Below are 12,556 nucleotides of genomic sequence, written 5' to 3'. Positions count from 1 at the left end.
AAAATGTCTTGGAATGCTGAAACATTAAGAGTTCCTTTCACTGGAACTAAGAGGCCGAACCCAACTCCTAAAAAAAAAAAAAACAGCCGCCCACCATAATCCCCCCCGCCACCAAATTTTACACTTGACACAATGCAGTCAGACAGGTACCGTTCTCTTGGCAACTACCAGACCCAGATTCATCTATTAGATTGCCACACAGAGGAGCGTGATTTGTCCCTACAGAGAATATGTCTCCACTGCTCTAGTGGTGGCGTGCTTTACACAACTGCACCTGACACTTTGCATTGTACTTGGTGATGTAAGGCTTGGATGGAAACCCATTCCATAAAACTCTCTACACACTGTTCTCCAATCTCATTGTACATCCTGTATAATGACAATAAAGGCATTCTATTCTATTCTATTCTTGAGCTAATCTGAAGGCCACATGAAGTTTGGAGGTCTGTAGAGATTGACTCTGCAGAAAGTTGGTGACCATTGTGCACTCTGCTCCACCATTCCTGTCGTTCCCAATTGCTTCCACTTTGTTTTAATACCGCTAACAGCTGACTGTGGAATATTTAGTAGTAACAAACTTCCATGACTGGACTTGTAGCATCCTATCACAGTACCATGCTGGAATTCACTGAGGTTCCTGAGAGCGACCCATTCTTTCACAAAGCATGCAGACTGCCTTGTAGAAGCAGTCTGCATGCCTAGGTGCTTGGTTTATACACCTGTGACCATGAAAGTGATTAGAACACCTGAATTCAATGATTTGGACGGGTGAGTAAATACTTTTGGCAACATAGTGTACATACTACTGAATCCTATGCAGCTGTAAACAGGCTTCCTTTTGTCAAAGAGACAACTTTATGAGGTATATTATGGGTTATTCTTCCTGTCTTGCTATAATACTTCATTTATTAGAATGATGAGATTTCCTGCTCAGAAACCCAAGGACCCTCTCTGGTTTAGCTCAGTATCTTTAGCTGTTGTGACTGTGTTACGAATGGCTTAATGTCAAAGACCTCTGCTGTCCACAGCTACCGCAGAGTGACAGTCATGATCAAAAAGCAGGGCAAAGACCACAAACCACATGGGCTTATTGTTCAAAAAAAAAAACATCGCAATCACTCGATGCAATCAAACACATATATAGCAAATGGGTTTTGTAAATGTTAGCGATTCAGCTTTTTCAATTTTTGAGCCCTTATTATTTTCATTTTTGTTATTTTTTTAAGACCTTTGTGTTGATGATTTGCTAAGTTTCAAAGAGAAAATTAAGTGGATCCTGCTTATATTTATTTGCCCATCAACATTTGCATTTATCTACGCTCTGAAGACACACATATGCACGGATCTAACTGTTGTGAGAAGCCTTTCACAACTGTAGTTTTTCTTCTGATTTTCCAACCACAACAGCCAAACCACAGAGTGCTACGTCTATGCAAGGTATAAATTCTTGATATATACGTAGCTCCAAAGTCCCTCGCACATGGGCAATGAAATACATGAAACTGTATTATATGATATACCAAACAGATCTAAATGTGTTATCTTATTGTTCAAGGCCCCTTTGTGACTCTCATATTTGTAGACTCAGTATTTTTTTTTTTATTTTAGTATTTAAGATTAACATTTAGTTCTAAGGTTAAGACCAGAACAATGTGGGTGAAATTTTCTGCATTTTTAAGCTGAATTCTTTTTTGGTTTATTTGTTTATAGCTGTGGAAAAATTCTTTAAAACAATATTGAATTTGCTACTAATTTCTAAACTGTTTTTATGTCTATATAATAATACAGCAATCTAGCTGTTATTATTCTGTATCCCATTGTAGTGTTGAGACTGCGTGCCTCAGAATGAGGTTACTTTGCTTCCTGTTTGTAACTGAAGAACATTCAGTTTTCAAAGTGCTGTGATAACAACGAGGTAAAAGAGGGAGGGTAAAAATAGACTACAGTGTAGCACATCTCACTGATTAAACAACGTGATGCTCTGTAACCTGAGAACACGTCAGACAGAGAACACGTTTGATTCAAGACGGCTGGAATATGGGTAAGATCTGAACATTAATTAGAAATTCTTAAATTATGTTTAAGTGTTATAGCTATATATCATTATCTCTCTCTCTCTCTCTCTCTCTCTCTCTCTCTCTCTCTCATATATATATATATATATATATATATATATATATATATATATATGAGAGAGAGAGAGAGAGATCCAAATCACATTTCAACCTTATTCATATCTCACATATTTTGTGTATCATTAAGTATGATTCTGCATAATGTTGCGTTTTACAACACAACTAGAAAAAAGACTGTTTGAAATGTGTGTCACAAATATGGCAGAACAAAAAAATTTAAGTAAACGCTGGAGGGTAGATCTGAGTTAGCAACCATAACTTTTCCGTATGTAATCGCATATTTCTCTGTCTGTTGTAGTTTAGTATTCCATGTTTGAAGAATACAATTTATGTCAAAGTTGTTTGTGTTGTTTAGTTGGGAAAGAGGCTGAAAGGGAAAGGTTACTTTTGAAAAACGAACCTGAGACATTCCCCTTGTCGTAGCACATGACAGATTATATGCTAATAACTGTAAAGCAGCCATAACAGCCTTCGATGGCTGCGACTTCATTGGTGTTCTTCCAAATTCTCATGTTAACCATCAGTGATTGGAATTGTCCAACAATGATAAAGCATTTTGTCTGTTTGTCACAGCACAAACATGGTAGTATTTTTTTCTCTTTGTTACTGCCATGCAAAGGATAAGGGTTGCAATATTAGGGATAGAAATAGCAAATAAATATCTGTCTAAAATATGTTCACTGTCTTAAAAATTCTTAACTTTTCACATTTTTAAGTGTTAATGGTCATTTTTTTGTCTTTTAGATTGTAATGTAACAGCTGTGGTGCCGTTGTCTGTGGCGTTGTTGATCTCTATATGCCTCAATATCATCTTTTGCATCAAACGACGAGCTGCTTTGTGCAGAGGTATGGTTATACTGTATGCACTGTAAATGGTTTGGGCAAATTATTTGGAGTTTTAAAATGTAATCACAGTTCAGTTTAAACTACTCTTTGCCTTCTAAAATTTTGAAAAATATTTTGTTCACACAGATGCAGAGGGGTCCTGCTACCCACACACATCTGAAGGAGAAACGTATGTTTTTCAGTGTATTTTTTTTAAAATTAGGTTTAAATGTGTGTTTGTCAGCTATGTATTATTTAGTCCACTACATAATTGATTGTATGTAATAATCATAGTTACTGGAGTAGTTTCATTTTTATTTTTTGCTAAAATTGCGATAGACAACTAACAGCACACTGTTTAAATAAACTGCACAACTTTCTTTTTTTTTCATATTTTGAAGCCTGTCACACAATGAAGGGCATTATTTTCATGACCTTAATCATGAAGATCACAGGGAAAATCCCCACAATCACAATCATCATGAGCAACAGGAAAATCCAATCTATGGCAACATCAGCACAGACAGAAGAGGTGAATATGTCTGCTTTCTGACTCGTTTCGAAAAAAACAAGAAAAAAATCAGTGCATGTTTTAGCGTTTAGACACTCTTGTATACTGAATAGCTTAATGAACAGACAAAATGTTATTAGCTGTGCGTGGTTTGTCGATATATACAATATACCTGTGGCCAAGAAAACACGCAAAACCTGTATTAATAAACACTAACACTTCACGGATTAATTTAAAGCGCATTTAACCTGTGCTGATTTGCTACCATCCGCTAATTATGGATTTGTATTTTTAGCTGTCTCATTGGTTGTGTTTAGTCAAAAGAAGAGTGTTTAAAAGGGCAAATGATTTCCTTCAGGTTCTGCAGAGGACTGCTATGAGATGATGACCACGCAACGCACAAGAGACTGTAAGAAGGTAAGCGCTGTTCGTAAACTTATTACATACCAGCAAGTTTATTTAAATAGATGTACATATTTCTTTTTAATGATATTGTAAGAACTTTATTATTTAAAATGTCCTGAAATGCCTGTCGTGAATTAATTAAAGTGAATTGAACTGATTGTCTAATCACAGAATTTCTAATAGCATAATTCACATGGGGTTTTTTTGGATGGTTGTGTGTTCATGTATTTCACACACATTAACACACATTAAACATTGTAAACATTATATAACTTGTTGATATTGTTCTTCTGTAATTCTTACACTTGCTTCATTGATTACTGTATATGCTGATCATGTAAACTGTAAAATATATTGGTCATGTAAAATTAGCGTGTGGACTAATAGCAAGGATGACACATCACACTTCTGTGTCGGGGCAACACGATTATGGCAAAAGTATCGAAATCACTACTTTTTAACACGATTACTCGCTGAATTTTAAATTGCTCATTTGCTGAACGCTTGCGTTTGTTGAATTCAGCCAAATGCACTCAACATTCATCATCTTGGTTGGAGCTAAACGTGCTGCAGGCTGGTGCAGAGTTTGAGCTTGTAAGGGAGGATCAAAAGCGCATTGCTCTGAAGAGGTGTGCTAAAATGATAACAAAAGATGAAACAAGAGCAATATTGTGAAAAAAGAGCAGCACAATAATGATTTTTATCTTTTCTTATTTCCATAACGGCGGAAAGCCAAAATTGTAAATGAAAATAACAGATGATTAACTGCCTTCCTTCAGTGTGCTGCGGTGCAATTTAATTTTACTGGTGTTTGATTTTTTTTTTCTCTCAATGCACGTGATTTGCACTTATAATTTTGGCCCAAAATACACACTACGTTGAATTACATTGTTTATTTGGATTGTTTTGCATCATATATATATATATATATACACGCACATAATATTAAGGTGTGTGCTTTGTGCAAAAATACACTTACAACTTAGCTGAACCTATGCTGACAGAACTGCTTTCAAAACGGAAGGCAACTGACACCAGAGACTCATTGTGGTCAATTAAACTGTGAACTGATGAACACAATTAAGCCCAAAAGCCTTCTAAAAATAAACTCGACAAACTCAAATACACGAGAACATGCACAGGAGTCACTCCCTAAGATGCAGAAACTAGTGCAGACCGTAGCAAAACCTGAAATCAATTTTACTAATCTATTTTTAATCTGTGTTGTCTGAAACCAGCCTTCCCAGGCTGACCTGAATTATGCCTCACTGGATCTGAAGACAGCAAAGAAACGGAGGAAGAAGCATCGCCACCAGGAAGGCCAGTCGCAGGGACGAAACAAGTTCCCAGAGCAGCTGTCAGTCCACCACACACCTCCTCTGAATACATTTTTGGAGGTGGATGCAGACATGGATGCTCATCTTCCTTCCAGAGACACCAGCACCATGGTGTCACACAGCAGCATCTACCTGAACAGTCAACAAATAGCCCAACAGACGGAGGAAATGGAAAGAGAGAAAAGTCTGACCCTGGAAAGGGAGAACGCTGGTTGGAGTAGTATACGCAGGTGTGAGCATGACGGAAATCAGCAGAGTGAAGAAATAAATGATGAGCAACAGTGTGGCAATGGAAATGTATGTGCAGAGCTTTCAGAGGTAGAAACCATTCAGAGCTGCACGGATCCTTTTGTTAGCAACTTTAGCCAGGATGGTCACCAGCACGGTTAGGCAAATGTCACATTTTCCTATCTCAAACTGTTTTGAACTGAAATCTAGGCCACCTGAAAAAATATTTTTTTAAAAACTACTGTCTATTACTACAGCTGGAAAATGAAACTACGTTATTGTCAATATTCAAACTGCTTGCAGAGTTGTGCAATTTCCTCTCTGATGCAGACAAGATGAGCTCTCCTCATTGAGCAACAGAGGAACAAAAGTGTACCTTTTCGTGCAGAGGATGTAATAAATGTAAATAAAGTGAAAAGGAAACTCTTTGTGTGACATTTAGAAGTCAAGGTGGAAATTTTCAGCTTATTGCAAAAGATGAGAAAAACACCAAATCATCACAGGACATGGAAGAACTCTCACTGTTTTGATGTCTCATCATCATACATCGCCACATCTTACATTTCTTTTCCGTGATGTGGGCGTTGGCTAAATGCTGAGAGGGAATATTTTGTTAAAAAAAAAAAAAAAAACTCTACATGCCTCAGCACATGTGAAACCACCTCTCAATCATGTTGAGGCTGAAGATCACATTAATATGAAGATAACATTTAAAAAGCAAAAAAGTAAAAAAACAAAAGAGGGGACGCTTTAAGTGGAGCAGAAGTAATGACATTTTGTTTTCCCTGTGGGCACATTGTTTAGTTGTAAATGTCAGCCATGGAGGATTTTGCACGTCAGAGTTATGATAACGGTCATCACTTTAATAATCTATTACACATATGAGCTAATGCGCCATCTGCTTAAATGATCATTTCCCTCTCTGTAATCCCTTGGCAGGATAATTTACTGCCCTGGTCTCTGCTGGGGGAGTAGAACTATGGAGTGAACTCAGCAGTCAGAGGCCTGCAGCCCACTCTTTGGTGACAGTTTTTCAATAGCTGACCATGGCCTACTTCCCCTGTATGGATTAAATTTTGACCTAAAGCAATTTGGATGCAACTCTTGCAGACTTGTGGGGAAGTCTCACACACATACACACACACACACAAAAAAAAGGCCTGCGCAAATATCAGGCACTCTTTGTAACTGTCATGTATTAGGACATAAATCAGTCATTTTTCAAGGATGTTTTCAAAATTATAAAGACACACCCCTATAAAGACCAGTACAGCCACATTAAAGTTGTAATTGGCAGTGATTTAGAATTTGTAAAGAAATATCAGAGTAATTTTCTCACATGTCTACCACCATTTCTATCAGTCTTGTACTGTAGACTACTGAGCTGAATTGGCATTTCCCAAGTCGCTCTATAAATAAATGCGACACTTTTTTTTTTTTTTAGCTTTTTAGAGCTATCTCAATTGTATAATTGAGATAGAGCTTTTAATGTCTTCTGTAATCTAATATGGCACGATGAGAAGCAAAAGCAAATGAAACCGTGTTATACTCTGCTCCTGTAACGGAAAACAACCAAAACTGAGTAGAGTCGAGCCAAATAGGTACTAGCAGAAACGAGGCATTCGTTTTTTTAAAGGGCCTGAATAGTGCACAGATAGAATTTTTTAATGTACACAGCAAAGCCATTAAGTGCTGAACAGTGCTCCAGTTTTCTGCCTCTGTTACAGTATGGTATTAGAGGGTTGGTTGACAATGCAGGACATCATTCAACTAGATAAATGAAGATGGTCCTTGTTTAAAACGATGATCTCAACTCATTGAACGGTTTTGCAGTCCGCGGGTATGACGCATTCAAACAGTCATTTTGAGGACCCTGCTAACTTAACTTTGATCAAGTATTAAGAATGTTTCTCTGACAAGGCGGGGAAGCATTTTCAGTCTGTCAGCAAGGTTCTGCCAAAAACTACCAGGTCAAAATGCATAAAATGTGGCTGTGAGAAGAGAGCATGTGGAAAAGAAAATTACATCAACTACTGATGTAGATCTATAATTCTTTTATAACAAAAATAGGACATTGGTCTCCCCCCTCATGGTGCAAATTTTGTGGTTGCTCTGATCTTAAGGCCTGCCATGAAAAAGCATCGCTGCAACTCTCTTTCAGCTTGCAGCCGGGCTTGTGGTTTCTTTAAATCGCTGTTGTCAGAATATAGTTTGCATATGATGCCATGTGTGGCCTGCAGTAACCGGAACAGCTGTTATTTTTAAGTTGCTTATTTGTTTCATGCATGTGTATGTGTGTGTGTGTGTGTGAGAGAAATATAAACTGGGTTAAACTGCAACTGAATTGCGACTTATAACTCGTGCCTTAACTCCTATGGTGTCTTTCCAATAAGTATTACTGCAAGTGTGACATTTTTGTAGTTTTGCCTCTGTACAGCACCACGGTGGATTATTAATCAAACAATCAGATTTATTGCATTAACAGCCATTTTCAGAGTCTCAAAAGTAACCAATTGACCATTGACTGACAAGCATGGCCAGGTGAGTCCTGTTAACTAAAAAATCTGGAGTTTATTCCAAGTGTTGAACTTGCATTTAGTAGCTGTTCACTGGAACTCTTAAAATAAGGTCCAATCAGCAATCTGCTACATTTTAAAAAAGAAGGAATGCACTTTCCAGCTCACCAACACCAAAAGGCCTGAAAGACCACAGGAGACAACTACAGTGGATGATCACACAGTTACTTCCACGGTTACGAGAAATACTTCACAACATCTAACCAAGTCAAGACCACTCGCGAAGCGGTAAGCATGTCATTGTCAAAGTCTACAACTGAGGGAAGCCTTCATGAATAAAAATAAAGAGGTGCAAACCACTGGTTACATACAAGAACAGAAAGACCTGATTAGACTTTGTCAGAAGAGATCTAAAAATGTCCTGCACAGTTCTGAAAAAAAAAAAACAGATGAAATAAAGATTCATTTGTACTAAAATTATAGGATGAGAAATGTATGGAGAAGGAGAGAAACAGCTGATTCAAAGAATCATCACATCATCTGTCACACGCAAACAAGCAGCAACTGAATGAGGCTGCAGTAAAGGCTGGGCAGGGTGAAGACGCAGCATATCCTTTGGTTTCTAGACTTCGGGCAATCTCTGACTGCCATTTAAGTATTAGAACACTCCTTATTTTTAAAATGATGTTAGTTTGTTCAGGTACCAGTCGCCTCTGAAAATGGGGGTTATGTATAACAATGTCCCAAAGAGGTAATGTAATACTTTTGTTAAACCACTTGCATTGAAGCTGAAAGTCTGCACTTTAATCACATGTTGATTGTTTGACTTAAAACCCACATGTGGTGAGGGACAGAGGCTAGAAACTTGTGGACCTAGCTGTATGTGGGTTTTCTGATCTGTTCCCCCTCCTTGTGAAATTACCTGGGCAAAGTTTGTGTTTATGAAGTTTATGAAGAAATTATTATTAAAGATTTTATTTCAAATCTTTAATAATAATTTTGCTACTCACACTGGCATATTTGGTTACATGAGGAGCTCAAGACTATTATTTTCAAATAAAGAACACAAGCCTTTTTTGACCAAATCCTAAATAACAAAAAATATAACTCAGAATATAGTACTTCAACTTCATATTACACAGATTATGGTATAATTTTCTTATCATTGTTATGAATTGTGGGTATATCTCTCAGTATATAAAGTACTTACCAGGAGGTACAGCTGCATACATGAGTAAGAACTGGAGGCCTTAAAGGAAAGAAACAAATTGTGGGGTCAGTATTTGTAAGTAATGAGTGCCTTTGGACCATTTTATACACTAAAAAATCCTGAAGGAAAATGGTTTGTTCTGTACTGAGGCAGTGAAGGGACACATTGGTCAAGGATGGACTGCCTGTAGAGACAAACTAGCTTCTTGGCTGTTTTTCTTAAACTGTGACAAGAAGCATGCAACTAAAACAACTTTTTCTCTTATTTTGTAAAAATAGCAGCAATAAATAAAACCAGTCCACCTGCACCAACTTGAACAAACCATAAAGGCAGGTCATTAGCCTCTCATATAGCAACGCAAAGGTATTATATTAGCAATAAAACATTAGTAAATAGGCAGGGAAGGTGAATTTATTATTGTACATGCAGGCTGGCGACCTGTACAGGATGTACCCTGCCTCTCGGCCAGCAGCTGGCAGCTGGGATACGAGCCGGAAATGGAAACTTTTTTTTTTGTTTGTTTGTTTCCCGCAGACCTCGCAGTGACGCCTCTTCTCCGGTAGAGACGATCTTCGTAACAAACATGGCGGCGCTCATGTGAATGTCATGCAATTGTAACGAATTACTTGAATGTCCTTATTTTAGCAGCAATTAGTGAATCGTTAAAGTTCACATGCAAACTATATATCGTAGAGGTGTACCTTCACTCACCCTAGACGCCCAAAAAGTGGGATAATTTGTTCAGTAGCGGAGCTGATCTCTTCCTAGCATTAGCTTAGAAGTAGACACGTTTCGACGGGTTCACCATGGATCCTGACCAACAGCTGAGAAATGTAAGTCACCTTAAGTCACTGCGTTGTGTGCGATAGCAAAAAATAACAACACAGCTGGATGATGACTTTGAATATATGTTTGGCAGCTTCGAGACTTCCTTCTGGTTTACAACCGCATGACTGAAATCTGCTTCCAGCGATGCACCAGCAACTTCAACTACAGACACCTTACGATGGACGAGGTAGGGAAGGAGAAGATCACAATTACTGTGTCGGCTACAGGTGTAGGTAGTGCTGATTGTGGTTGTTTTGCAGGGTTCTCTGTCTGATCACGTTTTCTTTAAGTTTTCTTTTTCCGGCCGCTCCCTTTAGGGGTCGCCACAGCAGATCATCTAATCATCTCACCCTATCCCCTGCGTCCTCCTTTGTCACACCAACCATCTGCATGTCCTCCTTCACTACATCCACGAACCTCCTCTGAGCTCTTCCTCTTTTCTTCCTCCCTGGCAGCTCCATCTTCAACATCCTTTCTCCAGTATCCACTATCCCTCCTCTGCACATGTCCAAACCATCTCATCCTTGCCTCTCTAACTTTGCCTCCAAAGTGCTCAACCTGAGCTGTCCCTCTTTCTAATCCTGTTCATCCTGGTCACATTGCTTTAACGCATCATTACAAAAGTGACAGAGAGGGCAGGACTATAGCCCTGCTTTGTAAAACTACAGCTGTAATGGAGCAGCCAGTTTTATCTTGTAGCTCGAGTATTTTCGCTGAAGCCTAAGACCGTATGTGGAAAACATTGCTGCATACTCCTGGACATATACTAATACCTCTGATTGCTTTTTGCTCTTCCAGGAGCGCTGTGTAGAGAGCTGCGCAGGGAAGCTCATTCGTTCTAACCACCGCCTAATGGGGACCTATGTGCAGCTGATGCCTCGGATGGTCCAGCGACGGATGGAGGAGCTGGAGAGCAAAGCTGCTGAGAATGCCAAGATGGCAGCAGAAGCATCTGGAGCTGCTGGGACGGAAGTGGCAGCGGCTTCATCAGCACTTCAAGCTCCCAGCACCTCATCTCCACTTCCAGCTGAGCTTAATGCTTCTGTATCCAAAGCCACAGCAGCCTCAGAACTCAAATTATCAGCTACCACACCACACACTCCCACAAATGAAACACTAAATCCTTCAGTGCTTGATAAAGCTGGCATTGGACCTTCATATACAGCAGGATTTCCTCAGCCTCCAACAGCTGGTGGCCAGATTGATTGTGAGAGCTCTGCAGCACTGTTTTCACCATCTAAATCTGCATCCTTTTCAGAAGATGCATCTGTCTTAACAGTAGCACCTAAGTCAGAGAGCCTATCAGGAAAAAAGAGCCCCCCAGAGGTTCCCCCTCTGTCAGGCCAGTAACGACGGCCAGTGTGGGACAATCTTAGTTCAGATTTTCACACTGTGACATAGAGTATGTTACGTAACCATTTTTGACTAAAGTCTACCAAATGTCAGCATTTGCTGCTTTTCTCTGATTTTATTCTTTATTCTTTTTTTTTTGACTCAGCAGGAAATTAATCCCAAATCAATCATCGATCATGACACATTTCAGCTTTGGGACCTTGTCATCGATCAGGAATGTCATGAATTATTTTTGGTCAAAGGGCATGAGGAGGAATGTCACTCATAAATTTCAATTGTGTAGCAATTTTATAACTTCTGACACAGTAGTGGGAAAAAAAAAATGTAGTAAAAATGTGAACATTAAAAGGCTGCCCTGTAAAATGTTATGCTGTCTGCTAACATAAGGGGGAAAACAGCTGTTTGTGTGTTTGTGTCCATGTGTACCTGCAATTCACTTTTATTTATATAGCATTAATTCACAAAAACAGCCACCTCAAGGCACTTCAGATTGTAAGGTAAAGACCTTACATTATTAGAAAAAACTCCAACAATCACACAACCCTCAATGAGCAATCACTTGGTGACAGTGGGAAGGAAAAACTTCTTTTTAACAGGAAGAAACCTCCAGCAGAACCAGGCTCAGGGAGGGGCAGTCATCTGCTGTGAACAGTGAGGGGAGGAGAAAGAGCCAGAGTTTAATAATCACTAATGACTAAATGCGGTAGTGGTGTATAAACATACAATGCATGGTTTTCAATCAAAGCTCCACAGATTAGGTATCCACACCAGTCTGCAGTGCCGGGGTGTGGATACCTAATCATATATATATTGACGCATGGGTTTTTCATAGCCAGTCTGATGTTGACCCAGAAGTGCTTAGTCCTGACAGATGTTTTGTGAATTGACACAGTAGAGAGTGGATAAGATGATCTTCACTGAAAAAAATTATATTACCTTCATAAAAATACACCAGTGACTGAACGTTACGTTTATGGTTTGAAAACATTAAAGGCCATCCTGCCTCCATCCTGTTCAGGTGTCTGAACACAGCCGTGGGTGGGCCACGTGCTCTGGGTGTTGTGGCTCCGAAGGCAGTTCGTGACCTTTGTCACATATCATCATCTCAGCCCCCCCCCCCCCCCCGATCATTTCCTGTGTTTGCACAATCAGTGTTGCATACTCTTTAATCTAGTAGAAAAGTTGCAGTAAACAGCCCAGCAGCTGTG

At 39.1% G+C, this 12,556-nt stretch overlaps 2 protein-coding genes across 2 annotated transcripts; both read left to right on the top strand.

Moving 5' to 3' along the window:
* The first annotated feature begins 1,977 nt into the window (after positions 1-1,977).
* On the top strand, positions 1,978-5,822 carry LOC115792587 (uncharacterized). The gene is made up of 6 exons (XM_030747177.1): positions 1,978-2,041; positions 2,880-2,981; positions 3,108-3,150; positions 3,362-3,492; positions 3,830-3,888; positions 5,115-5,822. The coding sequence occupies exons 1-6, from the start codon at positions 2,038-2,040 to the stop codon at positions 5,601-5,603; spliced, it is 828 nt and encodes a 275-aa protein (XP_030603037.1). The 5' UTR covers positions 1,978-2,037; the 3' UTR covers positions 5,604-5,822.
* Positions 5,823-9,726: 3,904 nt separating this feature from the next.
* timm10b (translocase of inner mitochondrial membrane 10 homolog B (yeast)) lies at positions 9,727-11,738 on the top strand. The gene is made up of 3 exons (XM_030746758.1): positions 9,727-10,000; positions 10,087-10,182; positions 10,794-11,738. Exons 1-3 carry the CDS (start codon positions 9,974-9,976, stop codon positions 11,343-11,345), a joined length of 675 nt encoding a protein of 224 aa, XP_030602618.1. The 5' UTR covers positions 9,727-9,973; the 3' UTR covers positions 11,346-11,738.
* The last annotated feature ends 818 nt before the right edge of the window (positions 11,739-12,556 follow it).

The sequence above is a fragment of the Archocentrus centrarchus genome, chromosome 14, assembly GCF_007364275.1.
Source record: "Archocentrus centrarchus isolate MPI-CPG fArcCen1 chromosome 14, fArcCen1, whole genome shotgun sequence".
Lineage (NCBI taxonomy): Eukaryota > Metazoa > Chordata > Actinopteri > Cichliformes > Cichlidae > Archocentrus > Archocentrus centrarchus.
This window is presented reverse-complemented; position numbering and strand designations above follow the sequence as displayed.

Bases quoted from the DNA above. Each gene is read 5' to 3' on its own strand.
- LOC115792587 (XM_030747177.1), top strand. The intron at 2,982-3,107 runs GTATGGTTATAC...TTGTTCACACAG, and splicing joins ACGAGCTGCTTTGTGCAGAG to ATGCAGAGGGGTCCTGCTAC. The intron at 3,493-3,829 runs GTGAATATGTCT...GATTTCCTTCAG, and splicing joins CATCAGCACAGACAGAAGAG to GTTCTGCAGAGGACTGCTAT.
- timm10b (XM_030746758.1), top strand. From the start codon at position 9,974: ATGGATCCTGACCAACAGCTGAGAAAT. The intron at 10,001-10,086 runs GTAAGTCACCTT...TATGTTTGGCAG, and splicing joins CTGACCAACAGCTGAGAAAT to CTTCGAGACTTCCTTCTGGT. The intron at 10,183-10,793 runs GTAGGGAAGGAG...TTGCTCTTCCAG, and splicing joins GACACCTTACGATGGACGAG to GAGCGCTGTGTAGAGAGCTG.